We start from the raw sequence: 23,005 nt of genomic DNA on the forward strand, positions 1-23,005 counted from the left end.
TCCCCTCCTCTCCCCTCCTCTCCCTCCTCTCCCCTCCTCTCCCCTCCTCTCCCTCCTCTCCCCTCCCTCTCCCCTCCTCTCCCTCCTCTCCTCCTCTCCCTCCTCTCCCTCCTCTCCCTCCTCTCCCTCCTCTCCCCTCCTCTCCCTCCTCTCCCCTCCTCTCCCCTCCTCTCCCGTCTCCTTCCAAATATTTTGGCATACTTCAAGCAGTAACCTGCTGAATTTCCAAGATAACCCTGAACTGGAATAACACGGTATCTGTGTCTCTGTTTTGACAGTGCTGATCAGGCTCTAGACAGATTTGCTATGAAGAAATTCTTTGATGATAAAGTTTCAGCTTTAATGCAGCCATCCCAAAGAAGGTATTTAATTTGTTTCTAATTCATACCAATAAGAAATGGCATCGTTATCTTCTGCCCCCATCCCTTATCTTCTGCCCCCCTCCCCTGCTATGTGAACGCTATTTCCACAAGATCCTCCAGTGATTCCTGAACTCCCAGCACTTTATCTTATATTAATATTCTTTGATTGATGAGATCTCTCATTCAGTTCCTGCACATAGCCCAAGACAGAGAAGACCTTTTGTACCACACTGTTATCTATGTGGTCTTACTGCATTGTTTGTTAACAAAAAGAGATGTCACAGTTTATTTCTTGATTGCTCCAAGATAATAATCAACTCATTTTTCTGTGGCATAAATGATGTGTGTTGATTAGTGTGCAATAAAGATCTTATTACCACTTGTTTGGAGGATCTGGAGATTATGCATCTGCCCCATGTCTGTGCCAGTAAATGTTTGTCAAAGCATGCTTTATTCATTCTGTCTATCTGGATGTCTTACCTTTTCAGTCTGTCTGCATGTATAAGATTGAGTTAGGACTCAAAGTAAGCAGTTTGGAAAGTGAATAGTTCTGGGGTTTGCTATTTACCTCGTTTTGACGAGAGGTAATGAAGGATTCAGTACCAAAAGAGATTGATATCCCTCAGGCAAGTTGTGATATAGGTGAATCTTCTTTTAGAAACATAAATTATCCATTGGATTTGATTTAGTAATTCCTGTTCATTTTTTGTCTTAATCAGCATCTATATAGTAGGGTTTTTAGAAGTTGTTTAAAGGATAAGGCTTTGCTAGTAATTAAACTAGAAAAATAAGTAGTAACAATGAGCATAAGGCATTTGGTTCTGTTAATCTCTAAATAAGAAAAACTTTTCTGTTACTTCTTGAACCCATTTGGTGACCTGCACAGCTCTTTTTCACTTGAAAAATAGTAACACAGCATTCAATTAGACTTGAAATAAACTTTTCATAACTAGAAGTTTACTGGTCTCTCTTTTTTTTTCTTTTTCTAGTTTTATGCCTGCATATATGTATATCACATTTTAATAATAAGGATTTGAGTGGTGCCTATCAGATAGAGACATGTGAACTGAACGAGCAAAAGGAAATAGATGTTCTTAATCTGTCGTCCTTGCAGACAACACCAAGTTGTGCGGGAGTGTTGGTCTGCTGGAGGGTAGGAAGGCTCTACAGAGGGACCTGGACAGGCTGGATCGATGGGCTGAGGCCAATTGTATGAGGTTCAACAAGGCTAAGTGCTGGGTCCTGCACTTGGGCCACAACAACCCCATGCAATGCTACAGGCTTGGGGAAGAGTGGCTGGAAAGCTGCCTGGCAGAAAAGGACCTGGGGGTGTTGGTTGACAGCCACCTGAATATGAGCCAGCAGTGTGCCCAGGTGTCCAAGAAAGCCAATGGCATCCTGGCTTGTATCAGGAATAGTGTGGCCAGCAGGAGTAGGGAAGTGATTGTGCCCCTTACTTGGCACTGGTGAGGCCGCACCTCCAATACTGTGTTCAGTTTTGGGGCCCCCACTACAAGAGAGACATTGAGGTGCTGGAGCATGTCCAAAGAAGGGCAACAAAGCTGGTGAAGGACCTGGAGAACGAGCCTTATGAGGTGCAGCTGAGGGAACTGGGGTTGTTTAGCCTGGAGAAAAGGAGGCTGAGGGGAGACCATATTGCTCTCTACAACTACCTGAAAGGAGGTTGTAGAGGGGTGAGGGTCGGTCTCTTCTCCCAGGTAACTAGTGATAGGACAAGAGGAAATGGCCTCAAGTTGCACTAGGGGAGGCTGGATATTAGGGAATTTTACTTCACTGAAAGGGTTATCAAGCATTGGAACAGGCTGCCCAGGGAAGTGGTTGAGTTGCCATCCCTGGAAGTATTTAAAAGATGTTTGGATGAAGTGCTTAGGGACATGGTGTAGTGGTGGTCTTAGTAGTGTTAGGTTAATGGTTGGACTTGATGATCTTAAAGGTCTTTTCCAACCTATACGATTCTGTGATTCTGTAATCTTCCCATCAAGAAGCCTTATGCAGCAGGCATATTTCCATGAAAGCCAGGAACCCTCACAGCAGCCTCTGTGAATTGTGCATCAGGGCAGTTTTTACAACCATGTTGACAGGAAGCTTCAGTAGCTACTAACTCAGGTGATCTGTATGCAGGCCCTAAAGCTAGAGATGAAATAGGTGTAAATGACAGTATCTAGCTTTCCTACCCTCTTCAAGGACACTTGCTTAATTCTTCTAGGAGGTGGAGAGGGGGAAGTCTGAGAGACTCTGTTCACCTCCTGATGGATAGAATTAGCATCTTTGCTCAGCAGTATGGAACTCGAGCTGCCCTTACCGTCTTCCAGACACATGCGCACACAGGTACTTTGGGGTATCACTCCCCATGAGAACAGAGGAGGTTCTCCAAACCATTTGTCAGAACCATTCTCCTCCTGAACCTGGCCTTTCCTACCTTTCCCTGGCCTGGCAGTGGCTACTAGTCCTATTGCAGAGAAAGGAAAACCAACTCTGTGATATTTGTGGGTAATTTTTATAATCCTTTTTTGATCCCATTTTGACCAGTTAGTGGCCCGAATCACCTTTTTAATGTGCTTTTTCTCTGAAACCATTCTTGGATAATTAATTAGCGATGTCTTTGTTAAAATTCAGTTGATATAAACAGGTATAATTTAGGTGAATATCAAAATGATAAAATTTGAAAATACACCCATTATTTGTATTTTGAAACTTTTTCTCCACTAAGTTTTGTCCAGAAAAAAATAAATTGTGACCATAAACTGCATCAGTCCTGAAAAAATCACTTAGCTTTTCCTCACTGCTAGTTGGATGCTGTAACAGTGGCAAGAAAAGCAACTGTAGACCAGATCTCCTACTGTGAGTCTATTCTGACAATACTTAAAATGGATACTTAGATAAGCATTTGAAGGTTTGCCTGAATAAGAAGTGCAGATACTGACCCTTCATATTTAAAAATTTCTCATAAACCTTCAGGATAAATCTTTGAACACGCTTCTCAAAAACAAGCCAACTGCCTATAAGGCTCTTAAATGCACTACCTTGAGAAAGGTGTTAAAAAATTCAGTCAAATTTTTGGAATAATTAAAAACAGGTAGTGGTAGAGAGAAAATGTTCAGACTCAGAGGTCACTGACAAAATGTTTTACCACACTGTTTTTTATCATGTAGGTGTGACAATTTGTAAATTTCTGCTTTTGATGTACCAAATATTTTCAGAAACCAAAAAGCAAAGTTGTCTTTTCTTAACATTTCAAAATAAAGTGAGCTTTGCTAGCTGTCTATAAAATGAAACCTATTTTAAACCACCACAACCCCCATTCTGGGTTAGTAAAGCTGTTGTCGTTGGGCAGGATATCTTTAGTTGTGGTGTTACCAGGAGCATGCAGTAAGGGATCGGTTAATGAGATCTGTGCATAAAGGGGGAAAAAGAGGTGATTTTCTTTTTTCTGTACATTCCTGAGAATGAAGTTAAATGAAGGTCATGTCATGGGCATGGAAGAAAAAGGGACTCAAAGCCAGTAGAAAAATTAAAGGAGACTGATTTCCCTTGGTTATTTAAGGAGATAGGAGGAATTTGTTTAACACACACTGCAGTGATGTTCACTTGCATGTACTTGCTCGTGAACTTGTGACCAAACCAGGTATTAAATAGCAGAAATACAAAGATTTTCTGTTGCTATGGTAGTTTTCCTCTGTTTGGTGCTGAATGAGATCACTTCTCATTAAGAATATGTTATTTGCCTGCATTAGCCTTAATGCAAAGATTTCTGACAAGGGAACTTCTTGCTCTTGTTTTAATAAAGTGTGCTTCACTGTAAATGGAGGGGGATCCATGTTGTGCTGCTGTGAAAGCCAATTGAGACCTTCAGTTGGAGCTAGAAATGTATACCTAAATGATTGACTTTACTATCTTTGCTACTTCCTTTCTTATTTAGAGTAGTGATGTAAATAACTAAAATGAGGATATCAACAATAGCAATGTAACAGCCATAGATTTAATAAAGTGGTAAATTAAAGTGTCTTTTCTTGCTGTTTTGTGAAGATTGTTCTTTTGGAGTTATGTGTAATGTCACAATGCTATTCACTACCCATGGCCTACAAATATTAATGTGTAAAGAATGTATTTCCCTGATATGGTTGCAATACTGTTTTTATTTAATTCAGATAAATTTTGTGGTTTTAGATACGTGCAATTCTTAAGTGGCCTTCTATCTGCATCTGTGAAAATGAATGCAACCCCTCTTTTCCTGCACTATGTTATCCTTCATGGCATCCCAACCTTCGATGCTGGGGGAGGTAAATTACCTAACTTTTCCTATCCAAGCATAGGCTCAAAGACTTGTTTCGTTTTGGAGCTTTCTAGAAAGCCTGCATGAATCTCAAAGTAGAGTTGATGCTCCTTGATATCAGTCCAAATATTCCCAATAAAAGAACCAGGAGGAGAGAAATATCCTAAGAGTATAAATTACAGCAGGTGAAATAAAATTATTGTCCTTTGTTAAATGAAGACTTGATGCTATTCATGTCTGCCTAGTTTCTGAACAGTTGTGATCCCAGTCCCTGCAAAAGAGCTGAGAACCTGGTCAGGTTTCACAGTCATTTCCTCCTTGTTTAGGAAATAAACATAATCATAAACATAATCTCTCTTCTGTTTTGAGATTGGATTTTCTGTAGAAAAGCCATTTGGATATGGTGTGCTTCTAAGGTGGCCTGCTATAAGAAGTGGCTCTAAAATTAAAATGCTAAACTGAGATATTATGCTAGAGCTTAGTAAAGGAGTATAACTTTACTATGATAATTTTTATCATCCGAGAGTTAAATAGCACCTGTCTTTTGAAATGTCATCAGCATGAATTTGCAATGCTCTATTGTCATTGTTGTTTAGTCTGTTTAGTCTGGTTTTATTTCCAAAATAATTATTTCAATAAAGGCAAGGTATTTTTTGTTGTAGTAAGAAATTTAAGGGACTTACTAGTTTTGAAACAGAACTGTAGATCAAATACTTTGTTTAATTTCAAAAATGCTTTTTATTTTGTTTTGGGGTTTGGTTTTGGTTTTTTGTTTTGTTTTGTCCATATTCCTTCTTCTATTAATAATTTTGTTTTCCTGCAGAAGAAGTGGGAAGGAAGGCAGCCAGACATTTAATAAGGAGCAAAGTGTTCCCTCTTTCTTTCCTTATTGGAATTCTTTAAAATCCCTTCCTCCCCAATTCAGAACTAGTGAAGATCAGGAAAAAGTTACTTTTTCGTAAAATATAATCAAATACTTTTTTGGGGGAAAATGAATCTGTCAAAGTCAATTTTGCTTTGAAGGATATTTTGACAGTCAACATTGTGCCACTTCTGTGCCACTTTGCTCAGTCTGGTTGTGCATGAAGCTTCCTAGTTGTAATATTCAGATAAAGGAAAATAATTACAAAATAGTCTTTTCTGTTGACTTCCTTTCAGCTTGCCGTCCTTTTCTGAAGTTATACCAGGCTATGCAACCAGTTTACACATCTGGAATATAGTAAGTCGTAAGCATTTTCCTTTATGTTTGAATCCAGGGTTAAATTCTCATAATTGGACAATTACATAGTTGTCTTGTCTTTTTTCTTTTTTTTTTGTTTTGTTTTGGTTTGGGGGTTTTTTGTTTGTTTTTTTTGTTTCTTTAAACCATAAATTTTATTTTTCTTTTCTCTCCTGTTAAGTAGTGTAGGGCCAGAAAATCAAAGCCGAATCTGCATTGCTATAGACCCTGCCCAGCTTTTGAAGGGAGATATTATGGTAAGTATGGAATGAAAATCTAGTACTCTGCCATTTAGTTTACGGTCTCTGACCTGTTTTGCGTTCTTGTAAAAAAATAAATTGAGCAAATGGTTGCAGACGTACTACAAAATAGGTTAGTAAGTTAATTTAGTCATCATCCTTGAGTCTTACAGGAATCAAAATTCTTATAAAACTCAGACTAGAAGGTTTTTAGGAGACGAAACAGTTGCTCTCAGCATACCCATTTCATAGCATCACCAAGTGCAGTATTGCTATTTTCTTTATAAAAATTGCTTTGGGGAGTATTTGTAACTTGGCATTAAAATAACCTTGTCCTGTAACTTGGCAGGCAACATGCCCAATCATGAAACTATATGCTGTAAAGAAAATACCTAACTAATTCTAAATTGTTTTGGGACTCAAAAAGGTGTGATACCAAATAAAAGGTTTTTGATTCTACAAGCACATGCAGTATTTAGAAAGCAATGTATACTAATATAGTGTGTGTAATACCCTGTGTGCAAAGCATGACTATGGTTGAATTGCAGCACTATCATTTTAAATCTCTCTGCTTTCTCTCTTGCTTGTCATACATGGTTATGCATAGAGAAAGTGAAGAAAGATAGTTGCTGTGCCTTTCAGTTTGTTAAACTAAGAGGACAGAAGAACATGTGGAATGAATGGTGGAGGGAAGTATTGTCAGAAAGTATTCCTGGTCTGTTGCTAGGAGGGTTCAGAATGTTTTTTTGTTTTATGTACTACTTTGAGAAATGTTGCACCTCAATGTAAGGGGTCCTTGGTAACAGATTCTTTTTTTTCCCCCCCCCTTCTTTTTTTTTTTCTTTTGCAATAAACTTTTTTATTATCCTTCCTCCTTCTCCCTTTCCTGCTTCCCCCGCCCATTCAGTTTAGCATATTATTCTTTCTTTCTTTCACTGAAAAATTGAGTAACAATTTTTAAATATACTGTTATAAATTGGTATACTCTGGAGGTTTGGGACAGTTTCAAATTCAGAAAGATTTGTTACTCATCAGAGGACTGTTGGTGCCTGAGGAACTGGAATAGATCACAAAAGAAATCAGTCTGAGGCAAATTCAGTACCTCTCAAATGTGTGTTTAAAATGAAAAATGAGCACATAGCTTTTCAGTAATGCTTGCGTCATTTTAAAAGAGATCAACTTCATTAATCCCTTGCTATTATTTGAGGTAATTCTTCTGAGCAAGCCAGCATTTTACTTAGCATTGTATTGTTTCCTAAACAAAGACTTCATTTCAGTTGTGAAGATTTTTTTACTATGTCTAGGCAAAAACATCAGTGGCTTCAGGAAAAAGAAAAACCTATAGGGTGCTCCGCCTCCAACTCCAAAAGGTTTAACCACTTGAAGTGCATGGGTTTTAAAAAAAAAAAAAAGAGAGACCTTCTTGTCTTAGGTTTAGAGAATTTGTTAACACAATGTGAATAGTATGTGGTGATACAGCACAGCCACAGCTGTTGAAAAGCTGCACTGACATCTGTAAATACATATAGGTATTTCCCAGCATATTACAGTGGCTTGCATTAATTCTGGCATCAGAAGGTAGTGGAGTCAGAATTCAAAGTTAAGGTTAGACTTCATTGAAAGCTTATTATGTACACCAAGCACTAAAAGATGTTTTCGGTATCCTGGGTATAGATGTACACTGTTACTGATTCGGTAATTTAAGGGACTGACTTACGGCCATGGTTCTAGCAAAATTATGCTGGTAGTTGTGTTGGACTAAAAGGAAGTAGGTCCCTTCAATACGCAGGGGTTTGTACACTATGTTAATTTTAGTGGGTGTAAAGCACTGTTTAAAATAAGAAGCAAATACTATTTTACCTCTATTACCACTATGCTGTAGAGGATTCTCTCTTAAAAAACAACGAAACAAACAACCCCGAATCCTCACTTTCAGATAAAATAATGCTTACTTGCATAGAGAATCTCCCAGCCTTTTTAAAGAGTTAGGAATATGTGGTTTGCTTAGAGAATATCTGAAAAAAACCCATCTCTGGTATATGGACTGAAATTTTTCAGAAGTTGTCCTATGTGCCATGTATATGGTCAGCACTGATTAACTTCCAGAATTTAAGGCATCATGGGGTTACTTACTATAATGAAGGGTAGAGAGCAACAGCTTACGTTAGATTTTCAAATCCTGTAGTGAGAAGAATTTCGTAACTATGTTTTAATCCCAACTTTCAGAAGTGTCCCTCTTAAACACCTACATCTTTCTTGTATTACTTCAGTTTGAATAACTGTTTGTTCTTCAGTTCTTCAGTATTTTCTGTCTAGAACACTTTTCTCAGTCTGCCTTAAAAAAGGTGATTTTTGTTGTCTTTTTAATGCATTTCAGTAACATCTGCTTTATCATAAAGTCCTGATATCATCAGGATAATATAATAAAATTTTTAGTCCTCTGAGTAAGGCTACCAAAATGTTTATGTATTCCTGTAAGAATGCTGAGTGGCTTCGCATTACAGTTGACTCGGAGAATTAGTAGGTAAAATATCCATAGGTCTAGTCTAAGGGAAGCTGGTGTTAGAGAGTAGTTGTATTGTGTTCACCTTTATCTGCTGAAATTCAGACTAGATGTTATTTTTATAGAGTTCTGTGTTGTTCCAGCCAAGGTGTCAAAACTAATACCAACTTCCCACAGTAACATAAAACAAGATCCTATCATCACTAGAGTAGGTTTTTAAAAAGTCCTAAAATAGATGTAATCAGCTTGCAGGTTTGCTTCTAAACACTCTGAATATTCTTCAGTTATTTTGAAATGAGTGTGCTATAATTCAGTTTTATATTAATTTGGTATCATGAAGAAGTATGGTATAAGTCAGCATTCCAACATTGTACTGAGAAATGTGATTCTGAATCATAATCTACTGATTGCTGATTGATAGTGATGAAAATAGTAATTATTATTTTTACACATCCAGAACTATCTTGCCTTGGGCCTGTATAATTTTAAAGTATTGAATAACACATACCCAGCTTGTTACAACATCAGAGGTGTCTGCAGTAAATTGCGCTGCGGCTGGTTTACTTAGCAACTAATGCATATACACACATTTGTTCAGATTTGTAAGAAATTACTTCCTGACATGTTTTTCTCTCTCTAGCTGAAGTGTTATCACAAAAAATACCGGTCAGCTACTCGTGATGTGGTTTTTCGCCTTCAGTTTCACACTGGAGCTATTCAAGGACATGGCCTGGTGTTTGGCAAGGAGGATTTGGACAATGCCAACAAAGGTACTTGCCTTCTGTGGTTGGTTGGATGTGTATGTGTGTGGGGGTGTACGTGTGTGCCATGTGATCATCATCTTTGGGACCTGTTTTCAAAAGGATTTTTGTTTTTTTTCCATCCCTGTTTTTAGGGAAAGGGAAACTGCTTTGTGTTAGTCAACTCATAGCATGTAACACAGGTAAACCCCTAATGAGAAAAGTGCTTCAAGTGAGTTAACTTATCAAAATAATTCAGATACTCCTGCATAGTCCTTATCACCTCCTCTCACATTTGTAAAAACAACAGACTTTTTTTTTAAATGGTGACTCTGTTAGTCACCATTACAGGAAATAAGATGAGCTAAGCCAATTCCTTTTTTGGCTGATGAAAACAGTCACAAAGTCTGATACTGTGTTTCTGACCTAGTCTGCTTGAGTATGGAGATCTTTTAATATGCTTCAGAATATCCAAAAATGGAGGCAAAGTTTTCAGACACATTTGAAAATGTGTTGTGCTAGTCTTTGTATTTTCCAAATTATTACTTCAGTTTTATGTTTATATGCAGGATTGTAACTCCCTCACCCTATGTTACTAGCAAACTAAAATCAAACATATGTTCCTGCAACATATGGCTACACAAAAGTTTTGTGGTCAAGAATTGTAGTTTAGCCAATATAGAGAACAATTTGAGCTTGCTCCTGGGTGTGTTTTCCTTTAAAAGCCAAAGCCAGCCATGTCTGTCTAGAGAGGGGTTTGGGAACTGTACATTTCTTCTGCTTTTGACTATTCTTGGAAGTAAACAAAACTCCAGCTGACACTTATGTGGTCTTTTCTGAAGAATGTGTGGGGCAAAGAATGTGGCTCTTTTAGAAGCAAATCGCTAAACTGCAAGTGAGAAGGGAAGAGTGACGTGGGTACGTGTATTAATAACTATAGAGAATCCTAATTTCTGAGTGCCTTGGAACTGCTTTCCTGGGAGATAGCTTGCTGAAATACTATCGCTTGTTTTCAGATGACCGTTTCCCTGATTATGGCAAAGTAGAATTAGTGTTTTCAGGAACTCCAGAGAAAATTCAAGGTGAGTATACAGAAGAAAAAATATGCTTACTTTGAAAATAAACCACATTGAAATGTATATATTTTTTAAAAATCCTTTTTTCCTCTTTTATTCCACTTGTCTTGTAGAAGATCTGAAATTCAACTTTACTGTTAAAATATGTAATATAGTTACTGGTTTAAATTTGAAAAAATTAATGAAGACTCTACATCAGCATAGGAGTGATCAGATTTTGTTTTAAAACTATACCAGAACAGTTGCTGACAACTAGTAGAAAACATTTGTATGTCTGTGTAAAACATGAATAGTATAGGTAGTTTGGCTCTGCATAAGTGACAGGAGTGGCCTATCCCATAACCTTTTTTGGATGTTGTCATAACTGATTATGTTTGCAGTGGTGAAGTTTGGACTGTCTTCAGTTTAGCATGAAGAGATACAGCTATAGTTCTGTTGGAAACGCTTCTGCTCTGAAGTTGGCTTGTAGGCCTGTATGCCTCCAGAATTCTATTGTAATATGTCTAAGATCATAAATAATTACAACCTGCAATAAGAACTTAAGATCATGCTTTATACTGCAGTTTAATTCCATTAATGGATGTTTACTCATTTTATGGTGTCCCAAAAAGTACAGATTCTGCCTGAAACTGAATGAAAACCGAATATTCTTAACTGTCTGTCTCATACATAGTCCCATTCAGTGTCCTGTGAATTGCATATTTTCCTTTTCTTTTTTGTTTTCCACCAGTTTGATCACTTAGAAACTTGTAGTAGCAGCGAGTAAGAAGTTGGATTCTGTTCAGCTGAACACGAAGATCTCATTGACCCTGTTGGAAAGCCATATAAGAAAAGCAATTTAATAAATAAATTTGTCCAGCTTGTTCTAAATATTTCTGGATAGTAAATGCTTGAAGAGAGGCCATCTGACATGTCTGAAAAAGGCTCAAAATTTTTTCAAGTCTCCCTTCCTTAGATGGCTAATCAGAAGTGTGTTTTTTAGCAGGCTCCAAGTTGTTGGAAAGTAAGGTTCTAAGTAATTGGAAATTTGTATTAAATTGCTATCTAAGGGATTAACTGGCTAGGAAGAAGAGTTCACCTTGAAATATTTATTTACTATTTCTGCAAAATGACTTTTCCACATCTGAAAATATTATAGAATTGTAGAATAACTGCAGGGTATCTCTAGTCCATCCTCCTGCTGAAAGCAAGGTCATCTGTGAGAGTGCACCAGGTTGCCCAGAGCTTTGTCCAGTCAAATCTTGAAAACCTCCAAGGATGGAGACTTCACAACCTCAATGGGCGGACTGTTCCAATGTCTGACTGTTCTCACAGTGGATTTATTTTTTCCTTATATTGACTCTAAACTTCTCTAGATTCAATTTATGCTTGTTCCTTGTTGCCCTTCCGCCTGGCTCTGTCTCCTCCATGGCCTTTGGGGGGCTGCTGTCAGGTCCCCCCCAAGACCATCTAATCTCCAGACTGAAGAAGCCCTGGTCCCTCAGCCTTTCCTCACAGGGCAAGTCCTTCAGACTTGACCACCCTGGTCACCCTCCTCTGAACTTGTTTCACTTTATTCATATCTTTCTTGTATTCTGTAGCTCAAAACTGGACACAGTATTCTAGAAAATAACTGACTATGATACAGTTTTTAAGAAAGAATGCACTTGCCAAGAAGATGAGACACCTAAGTATTTAGGTAACAAACTTCATAAATCTGCCTTGTGACAGTGTTACAGAAACTCTCTACAGATGGCTTTTTTCTGCCTGCATATAAAGGTACAGGACCATAGCATTCTTCTCCTTCTAATTTTAACTATCCTTGTTTTGAAAGTCACGGCATGTGCATAACATTCTGCTGCTTTAGAACAATTTACAATAGGACTTGCTTCTCCAGACACAGCTGAAGAGTTGAGAACTGAGGATTTCTTTGTTCCCTAATCTAGATAGAGGAGCAAAGCCAGAAAGAGAATTTGATTTGTATCAGTGTCAAAGCCAAGTCCAAGGTCCTGAGTTCTTGATGCCCATGCTTTGCTTTTGAATCACTGGACCACACCTAAATTCCTCATGGTATACATTTAAAAGCTGAATATTATCTTATGCCTCGTTAAGTGCACAGAAACGTGGGTTACTGCTGAAAATTCCAGGTACGTTTGGCAGAGCGTACTGAAGCGCAGCCAAACGCATTAAAGGCAAGCTGCCCAATCTCAGGTTCTGCCAGGAGGCTGGAGAATGGATGAAGCAGCATAGTTGGCACCTTGGGGGAGCTGGAAGGGACACGGAGTGGCAGTTTTCAGCTCTCCCTATTAATCTTTACTGATAAGTTGCTCTGGTATCAGAATGATAATCTGTAACAAAGTCTTATTTTATCATTCCTTTAGTACCATCTCTTTATAGATACTTGTGGTTTCATTCTGAAAAGCTATTTATAGTGCCTGCCTATAGGGCTGGGTGGATTATCTGTGTTAGTTGTGTTTAGGAGCTGATCCAGGTTATCAGAGCTACATCATAATCAAGAATCTCAAGATAAAATTTTCTACTTGTACCTTCTGTAATGAAACATAAATTAAGCTTTTTTTAGGTGGTTTATATAACCTTTCTTCCTCTATTGCTGCTTCTTACATTTCAGAATATGGTATTACAGTTCAGGGAGCAAACTGCTGTCAGAAGGCCACATACATATGTGTGTGTATATCATTACAAATGTGGCTATGATAATTTTTGGTCTCAAACAGATGTTTATTTCTTAGGATGTGAACACCTTCAGAATGACCATGGAGTGATAGTTGATTACAATACCTCAGACCCACTAATACGCTGGGATTCCTATGAAAATATGAGCCCTGATGGGGAAGGTGAGTAATTTGGTCACATGAGACCAAGGCAAAACCTTTTGCAACTGTGCCAGAGCGTTTGAAAGGGAGGAAGGAGAGCTCATTTGCTTGAACCTAATGCCACTTCACTGGTGTGTTAAGTAGCTGTCTACACTTCCCTATTTAGCTTTAGTGGTTCTAATGGAAAGAAAGCTGTAGTAGTCGTTTAAGAGAGATTCTTGTTAATGGACTGAATTGGAGTGAGACACAACTGGTTGATATGAATTACTTTATTATTTGTAAATATGCTTACAAGATTTTTTTGTTCTAAAGCTTCTAGCTGGAATCCTAACATAGAATTTTAAGAACAACAAAATGATGTGGTGAGTTTGTAGCCTTCAGTACTTACTATGTTACCTGGAGTGTTGCAAGAGGTGCACTAGGCTGTAAAGTTATGGATAAGCAAACAGCAAAGGATGTGCATATTTGCATATTTCCCCTCATAAATTTACCTGTTTCCGAATTGCCCTTTTATTTCTTAGATTTTTCTTCTGTAATCTGCTGATACTAGCAGAAGATGAAAGCCTCCAGTAGCTGCCTTCAGATTCTGACTGCAGTGTGGATGCTTTCCTATAGCTTTGCTTGAGTGAATGTTGTGCTTTTAATGGATATAGTTTTCCTGTAAGGACTCAAAATGTCACACCTGTGTCTGCCCACCTCAGTGCACATGCAAGCCTGACATTGTTGCAAGTTAAAACATGTGAGAAGGTATTGAATGGATGCCAAAGTTCTTGTTTTTACAACTCTCCTGTTACGAAATGAGAGAGAGGTAGAGCTGGGATACTTAATTAGCTGCTCTCTAGGCTCAGTTTCCACTGATTTTTATAATCTGAATTCAGCATTGACCATCTAACGACTACATCGGTGAGGGTTTTAGGGGCGGAGGCATACTGGGAGCTTGACTTTTTTCCACTCTTGTACAGGAGCATTTCTTAATCCACAGCAGACTCCAGTCTGTAGAAAACTAGGGGAGAACAGAGGGTGGGAAGAGAACAGTCATTTGGCACCGTTACATGGTGCAGGTAGAGCACTCTGTAGGGAGTCATCAGAGGTTTTATAGTTGGATAAGACTGTACAGTGTCTTTTAGAAGGAGTAACATCAGAGAGATTGAATCTTGGCTGAAGATGTCTCAATTTCTACCCAGGATATTTCCATATCATTTGCTTCCTTCTTTTTTTCCCCCCACCCTTTTCCTCATCCTTTGTATATACATAGCCCTCAGCAAGCAATGCATTGATGTCAAATATTTTTTAATTCCTAAGATTGATTGGATAGATGGATTTGACCTTCCCATACTCATGCATTGCATTGTAGGTAACTACATCAGTACAGGAAATTGAAAGCAGAGATAAATGTGTAGGCAGCACACTGTTGGAAGATACAGAACTGTATGCTGCTCATGTCTTGTAGAAGACTTGATCACAGACCTTTCACAAGTACAATTAGCTTGTTTTCCTGATGTTCAGAAGTCATACGTGCCACTTAATAGGCTTTTATGTGTAAGTTGTGTGCATGATATATTTTAATTACCTGAGATACAACATAAATGTGATGTGTTAGCATAGATATTGAGAAGTTTATTGTGCATCTGCAGAGAAATCACTAGAGTCGAAGCTAGAGAATATACCATAAAAACATGAGATGTATCCAGATACTCTTTTCTCAAGCAAACATTTAGGAGGCAGGGTGTTATCCTATGATGCTCAACAACTGAATTGTAGGCAGAGCATTTGTCTCTGCATAGGCTAGGCAAAAGATCAGGAGGGGCTAAAGCATGTACACAGGGGACAGCTAGATTTTTCTCTTAAGGATGAGATCTGTACTCAACACAAAGGTAAGCTTAGTCTGCTGCTTGAGGTAAACATAGTTTGCTTAGATCTTCTTTTACGTAGGATTTATAAACACCAGGACAGAATTCTCTTATGGTTTGTTACAGCGGTTCAATACTGTGCTTTTGCATTAAAAAGATGTATTGAGTCCTAGTTTTCACCACAGGTGAGAGACCACTAAGAGAAGATGCTGATTTCACATCCAGAAAGTGAGCAAAGTCAAAAACCTTAGAGTCTGAAGCATTTAGCTACAGTCCTGAAGGCAGAGGGAGAATCTTTTCTGTACCTCAGAGAAGATTAAGGTACAAGATGTGATGCACTTGAAAGTCTGCATAACAGTGGTGGTATCTTTAAGATGCAGGAAAATCTCATACAGAGTGCCTGTTTCAGATATACTGCATGATAAGTTAAACTCCTAGCCTTATGTAGGAACTAGTCTTCACAGTTGTACTTACCTGTTTTCCCACAGGAATTTCAATAGGAATAATATGAGATGTGACAGATGATTTCTTTTTGTTCTTTCAAAAATGCGTGCCTATGAAATTCCAGATCAAGGTGGCCAGCAAGGCTACAGCCAAGCTTTGTGAAATGAACAGGATTTGCTTTGTAGGTATATGTGTGGAATAGCTGTTTCCAAGCTGATGTGTTAAAATGGAAAATTAGAAATGAATAAGAAAGCAGTATGTCTCTTTTGAAATCCTACACCTATTTGGCCTTGTTACCAAAAGAACAAAAGATAAAAAGATATGATAAAAGAAAAATGTACCCAAAGTATCTTGGTTTGTTGGCATGAATACAGTATTGCAGACAGAAGCAATTGCCTTTTAAATGATCTTGAACCCTTTGATGGTAATAAGGTTGTGTACATTTGTGTTGAATATAGCCAGGCTTTTGACAGTTTGCTCTCTGGATTGAGTTCCTTATCCCTCATTCTTAACAGTATAGGAATTTTGACAACTGGAAAGCAATACATTATTTAAATTTCTTCTCATAAATACTGTTTCTCTTCAGATCCCTTGGGAAGTGTCTCTTGTATATTGCACTAATGGTCCTCCATAATAGACTGAAGATTTTATTAAGTTTCTAATTCTAAATTTGTATCTTATTTCCTCCTCCTCGAGCAGTACATTAGCACAGAGACTTCTGTTATGCTGATTTAAAAGTATGCAGTCAAACGCAGGATTTGGAACCATAAGAATCAGAACGTCTTCCTACTGCCATGTAGAAGTGTGAGATAGTTGCCACTGGTTTTCTTGTGGTTTTAAAGTCATGGTACTCATCAAGTCTTGTGTGTGTTCTGTGGGCAGGAAGGAACAGAAATGACTTTTGGTCTTGCTGAGTACTCTTTTTTTTTTTTTTTTCTTCCCCCTTAAGACATCACTTACTATACAGTACATCTGTATGGATTTACGAAAGGTTGCTCATTTGCTGCAAAATAGCAAGTTGACCACAAAGATATACCACCTGTGGCCACAAATGAGTTGTATCTTCTGTTATGTCAAGAGATTTAAATGTGTCCCAATTCCTCTTGATAATCATGTTTTTCAGTTTATAACTTGGATATTGTAGCTCACATACTTTCAGCCGCACTTCACTGTCTGTCTTCCTTTTGATTGCTAAGGTGATATGCATCTCCTTTATATTTAGACTGAATAGGGGTTGGGATTGTTCATGATAGTATTTTGGGAGTAGTTTGAAGTGAAGTAATGTGAGCTTAGTAGTTATTGTTATCATTAAAAACTAGTAATTATGGCATTTGGGGCAGGGAGAGGGGGAGTAGTGATAAATGAGGATCAAGTATTTTCTATGGGAACAGAAAGTTGAAAGAAATAAGTAATCCCTTCCCACTCCCTGAAAAACTTTTCATATGCTTTACACTTACTAATATTTCTCTCTCTCTCTCAAATACCAAATGACAACTAGTTTTGAAAAAAGCTTCCCCCTGACCAGAGGGAAGAGGTAAATGGAAAAGATTTGACTTGTCTTTTGTTGAGGTTTTTTTTTTTTTTAGTCCTCAATGACAATTTTCAGGATTATTACTCGGCAGAGTGAGTGAGAGAGACTATTGTTAAAACAAACACTTCCCTCCTGCTGAAAATGCAAGTCTCCTTTTGGATAGGAACCATCAGTTTGTGTGGAACCCACTGGCAGATCCTGGTACAAGCCTGGGCTCTGGGTTGTTCTGAAAGGAAGATCAGAGATATTAAAATAAAAATTAAATGTATTGTCAAAGAGCAGAAACTCATTTTGATAGAGAAGGTGAATAATTGGAAGAAAAATTTACTGCTGCTGTTCCTTTTGCACTATGACTGCTTTGTCTCAGGTTTATTCTAAGTACCCTGATAGCACGATAAGATTATTCTAGAGAGAGAATGAATCTACCATGAAGGAACAACTCTGTCTTAAGACAATGACTGTGGGATATGTGTGACTGGGATGCTAGACTACCATTTGTGTGCACAGCATTCAGTTATTCGAGATATAGGATTTTTTTGTTTTGTTTTGTTTTAATAAAGAAAACTGGTAAGCATCAAAGGTTATAGTTGGCCAAAATAGTGTTTGTTTTAGTTTGACTGAATTCGGTGGATTGGCAACAGAAATGCACCTGGTTCTTGTTCAGTGTTCCATTTTAAGACATGTCATTTATTTTAACAACCACTAAATCCCTCTGCACTCTTTCGTCTGCCAGCTCTACAATGTGTGGAAAGAAAAGAACACGCGGACATGTTAGAAATGGCTTAAAATGACAAGAGAAGGACTTTCAGCAAGTCTTTACAAGGCAGTATCTTTCTCAACAGAACCTCACTGTTTGTTTCCTAGCAAAATGGGTCTGCTTGCTTAACAGTGTTTGATAACTATAAAAGAAACAACTTTGGAAACAAAAGGATGTTTTTAATTCAAGCCAAATAGGGTACGTCTGAGTGAATCCAAATTCCTGTATCTTGAGACTGTTCCTTTACAAATTTTCTAGCCCTTTGTAACTGTAATCAACACCAATTAGTCAGAAAGTGCCAAATATTTATAAACTGGTTTGTTCCTGCTCTTTTTAATTTCATAAAGGAAAGTATCTGAGAAGTGTCTCCAGGTAGGCAATAACCAACATTCTGGTATGCACCCATGTCATGTGATTAGATGGGACGTTTGACTTTTATTGAAATTTTTTCTCCTCTTCAACCCAAAGTAAATAGCTATTCAAGGGGGAGGTGCCCTCTCATGTAGTTAAACGCTTGTTTTCCCAGAGGGCCCCTTCAGTATTGCAAAACTCAAGGGCTGAGGCAAAACTGCTTGGCTTTGGTACCTTAACAGGAATGCAGATGCCTACCAAAGAAAATAGCAGGTTTGATGCCATTTCTGGTGAGTGAAGCTGAAGGATAAATTGGTAGTGAATAAATGGTAACTCCAGCTTTTAGTCACCAGCTGGATGCAGTATTCTTTGAGACAAAGAGAGATTTGTTAGAAGGTAGGGATGAAAAGGTGTCCTACAACAATTTCCCCTCTTTCTATTTGACAGTGAAAATAGAAACATCTACAGAAAATAGAAAAAATTACCCTATAAAATGTTGCCAGCTTGAAACAGTATCTGAAGTGCCTTGGAGTGTCTGCCTTTAATTGATTTTCTCTGAGGAAACCGGTGTCTTCTATTTCTTGAAGTTCTCTATGTTCTTTTTTTTTATATATGTAATTTAAAACTGGTTAGTCTTCTTAATCATGAGGCTGACAATGAGTTGGAGATAAATGAATATAAAATGGTTTCTTTTGTATGTCAGTAATACTGAATGCAAACATAGGATTACAAGGTTTCATTTCTACTTGCGCAGCAATAGTTAATTCTCTCTTCCTCTTTTAATACAGCATTGATTGTAACAGTACTGTGGCTTAAATATTTTTTTAGCTCAATGTGTTAGGGACTAAATATAAGTTCATGCAGGTGTTTTCAAGATTGTGCTTGATTAGCTAAGATTGCTCTGGACTGTAATATCTTATTTTCATGTTTTGTGGGGGTTTTTTGTTTGTTTGGTTGGGGGTTTTTTGTTTGTTAACCAAAAAAAAAAGTATTAGAGTATTTTGGATAGGTCAGTTAGGAGCTGACAGTTAAGTGTAGTCAGGGGCCAGACTTTCAAAGGATTTACTGATTCAAAGTGACTTTTTTTGGCTCATTTTTAAAGCGTATCTCTTAAGATATACTGAATACCTTTTTGAAAGTCTTGAGTGTTTACTTAAGTGCTAAGCTGAGCTCCAGAACTTGGCCTGTCAAGTTCTATTGAAAAATATTTTTTTCCTTTTACCCAAACGTGTGAATGTATCAATAAGGCAGTGTCCAAAGTGAGGAATTATGTGCATTTTACTTAGTGCACTGGGACATTGATTTTGCTAGGTACCATTTGTCAGTTCTGCTGAGTTTAAATTTATCTCAAATAAAAACAGAAAAACCCCCCAAAATGCTAAGTGCCAGAGAGGGACAGTTATACTTAAGATAAATATTGGAAGTCTTATGTCTGAAAACAAGAACAGATTAGAAGTGGGGTTCCCTAGGCATTTACCCTAGGCCCCTGTTTTTTTCCTTTAGCCTCCTGCCTCTGATTGCCTGTACTTCCCTTTCTCTTTCATATGAATTCCTTTGCCCTTAAATCTTTGTCAGCTCCTATTTATATATTCTCCTGTAGCTGCTCTGCCTTTCATTCTGTGAAGGCTGTTCGGGCACACTTGCCTCCACACCCCCCGACAGCAGTATCTTTAACAGTGCACAGGTTTATTTGAAGCACAGGTTGCACATGTCAGACACTTTCAAAGCTACTGCAGAGCCAATTATTTGCTTTCAAAAAATGTGTTTTTAATGTCCTCCAATTGATTTCTGTCCTGTCTCAGTAATAGGCAGTGCTGTTATCCCAAGGATGTTATTCACTAGCCCTTTGACAAAGGCTTTCATTACACTTTTAGACCCAAAGACCACAGGGCAAAATTTGAGTGGTTTAATAGATGTTTATGGTAGTTTGTGGTACATTCAGATATCTTTTGCAGTTCTGTTTTTATGAGACTGTGCAAAAGACCTCTCTCTTCAGCACAGGAGGATTCAGACAGTAGAAGCTCAGAGGAAGGTAACACATGTGAATGTGGCTAGCATTCTCTCTTCTGCTTCCCATATTCTCTCCATATTGCCCAAAGGCTGTTATCTCGGGGCCATGTAACACTGCTTTTTCAAGCAAGTCTTTCTTCGCCCAGCTTATTTGGGTTATTGAGCAGGCTTGCATTTACCTTTTAGCATGTGCCTGTTTCTTAGTCACGTCAACTACAGTCTATGGTTGTTAATATTGTTAATTTAAACACTAATGTCCCAATCAATATCACCTTCCATGTATAGATAGCAGAGGAGAAGCCTTTTCACCCAACCTTACAATCTGCTTAATGGCCCAGGTTGAATAAAGAGTCCTGAAAGGCAAACCTCTGCAGGAGGTGTGTGTTCCTTCCCTGCACCTGCTTCCTGAACAACACTCTGTGAAGGCATTAGGGCATCCCACCTGTTTAGCTTCATTAGACAAGGAAAAATAACCTTCATGATGGTGTAGGTACTGGGTATCTTTTTTTCCTGTAACACCTTACTTGCTTGGGAGTAAATTAGCATGGCATCAGAGATTGAAAGTGTAACTGGAAGAAACAACCCAAAATGCCTTAGTACAAATTAGGATTTGGTGCTTGTTTGTTCTGTGACTTTCCTAAGACCAGAAAGAGAAGCAATTAAATCCACTGTCTGTGCCTGCACCCAAGCACGCATACAGTGAACTACCTTGTGCATCATGCTTTCTATTTGAGTGTTCAGTCCAGTAACCAATGAAAATGTGAACAGAGGGCATCATCAGTCATCGTGCCATTTGCACACAACGTAAGAGGTCATGCTCTCTCTTAAATGAATGCCTGTGCATGAATTGAACTCGTGATTCATGATACCAAATTCATGATAATCCCCAAATGGCAAATCTCTAGGAAGACTTACAAAACAAAAGACAAACTTCAGCATGAAAGTGATTGGAGTTTCTTGGGTTTCTGAGGCCACCATGAAGCAATAGCAATCCTTTTTCTGATAAATCCCTGAAGTAATCAGATTGTTCTGAGTGACTGTTCCTGGGTTTGGGTGTAATTATGCCCATTTTGCTAGCCTTTAACATCATGCACCTTGCCTTCTTTGGCGAGGTTCCTTTTCAATGACTCTCTCCTGGTCCTGCTTCAGGGTTTCAGCTAGCCACTACACCACTCCCTTCATAAGAAGACTAATGATTTTGTCAGGAAGGCTTGGTTCTATAATGCGTGTTGGTTTTTGAAGGAGGACTCTTCCAGCAAATTGGGCATGCGTTACTATTGGGATTATCCTGGAACTGTCCATTTTGTTGAGTCCGGCATGCTAGTTAATGAAATATGCGTCTTAGTTTCTGCCATTGAATACATACAGCAGGTACTGAAGAACTGAGGTCTCTTCCTGGAAAGGTTTCTGCAGCAAGCATCTTCTCTGCAAATAGTGGCTCTCTTTAGTGAACCACAGAAAGATATATAGAGAGGTTTTTTTCCCCCTTGCATGTGTTTCCAAAGTGATGTTAATACTTACACAACCACTTCATATATGTGCTGGTGGTTTTTTTCTTGACTTTGGAAAAGAGCAGAATGAAAGACTAGCCCTCCTGAGTCCCACAACTTTTGATTTCAATGTCTCATTTTTAAGAGCTACCTGTTATATTTGATAGTCTGTACAGAACGAAGCATACCACTCTGTAAGTGTCCTCTTAGCACTATAAACCACAGGCACTTCTGATAGTAAAATGTGGTTGAATAAACTCCTCCAAACCATGAGATCATAAATTTTTTTAAGTGACCAACAGCAGAATTTTAGCTGTACCAGAAATAGCAGCAGCCTTTAGTGCAGTCAGCTGTAGTGTTTTGCTAGTTTTTCAGTGGTACCTGGTAGTTGCAAGTGAAGCTTTGCTAAAGATAGTACACTTTTTATTCAAGGATCGATCCCAGAAAGCTGTCCTGGGAATCTCTACCCCTGCTCTAGCAGTTTCACTTGTTGAGTGTTAAATGTTTATCTGTGATCCGTTCTATTTAAGGCTTAAGTTCTTTGCAAAGATTTCCATGAACATCAGAGAGCTTTCAGTCAGACTGCTAAGCAATAAGGGGAAATGGAGAGATGGGGCAGACTTCAGGTCTGCCTGCGTATTGATGATACCTCCTCTAGATTCTGCTTTCAAACATGGACAGTGTCTGAATGCTGAGGAGGAGCAGCTAGTTCAAACTCCTTCTGGACCGAACAGAAGGAGGCAACTTGCAGTAAGCATAGGGAAGGTTTTTTGTCAGAACCCAGGCCGACTTCTTATTGTGGACATTGTCTCTCCAACTGTGAAAGCAAAAGTTGCATTACTAGAGCTCTTTTCTATTGTTCTCTCTGTTGCTGGAGTCTATCAATATATAAATGTTGCCTGCTGAAAGGGCAGGTCTTTTTTTTTTCTTACTAGGCACAGGTGGAAGTACTGTGGCACAAGCCTTCATCTGTGCAGTTTCTGAGATGGCCCTGGGCACTGAGCCATCTCTCAAGTAGTACAGGCTAGACTATATCTCCAGGTTCTTCATGTTCTATATTGTTTCTCTATCTTATTCTGGACCTTGAAGAATGTGTCCTAATCTGTTACCCATTTAAGAGACTTGCTAAACTTCTGAAGCTCATCTTACTTTTCTGGCATCAAGCTGTTCCCTGTGTTCCTTTTAGTAAATAAGCATAAAATACTCTTTGTAGGAAGAACTTTTGCTTCTAAGTCATTTAAGCACATTAGAAGTTTTCCACCAAAACTACCTACTTTATTATGTTAGTATATGCTTGTACTGGGCATGTGTAGATCAAATACTCTT

At 38.3% G+C, this 23,005-nt stretch overlaps 1 protein-coding gene across 14 annotated transcripts in view; it reads left to right on the forward strand.

The window, feature by feature from the left end:
* The window catches only part of TNS3 (tensin 3), a 249,233-nt gene that overhangs the window by 132,033 nt on the left and 94,195 nt on the right, over positions 1–23,005 (forward strand). For 13 of the 14 annotated variants that reach the window (XM_072853455.1, XM_072853458.1, XM_072853450.1 and 10 more), the window contains 7 exons: positions 279–362; positions 4,551–4,663; positions 5,815–5,875; positions 6,057–6,132; positions 9,258–9,387; positions 10,374–10,439; positions 13,163–13,267. In XM_072853455.1, coding sequence (XP_072709556.1) covers positions 279–362; positions 4,551–4,663; positions 5,815–5,875; positions 6,057–6,132; positions 9,258–9,387; positions 10,374–10,439; positions 13,163–13,267 — 635 coding nt within the window. The remainder of the gene's footprint in view (positions 1–278; positions 363–4,550; positions 4,664–5,814; positions 5,876–6,056; positions 6,133–9,257; positions 9,388–10,373; positions 10,440–13,162; positions 13,268–23,005) is intronic. The other variant, XM_072853451.1, reaches the window with a different exon arrangement.

This window comes from Ciconia boyciana, chromosome 2 (assembly GCF_034638445.1).
Source record: "Ciconia boyciana chromosome 2, ASM3463844v1, whole genome shotgun sequence".
NCBI classification, from domain to species: domain Eukaryota; kingdom Metazoa; phylum Chordata; class Aves; order Ciconiiformes; family Ciconiidae; genus Ciconia; species Ciconia boyciana.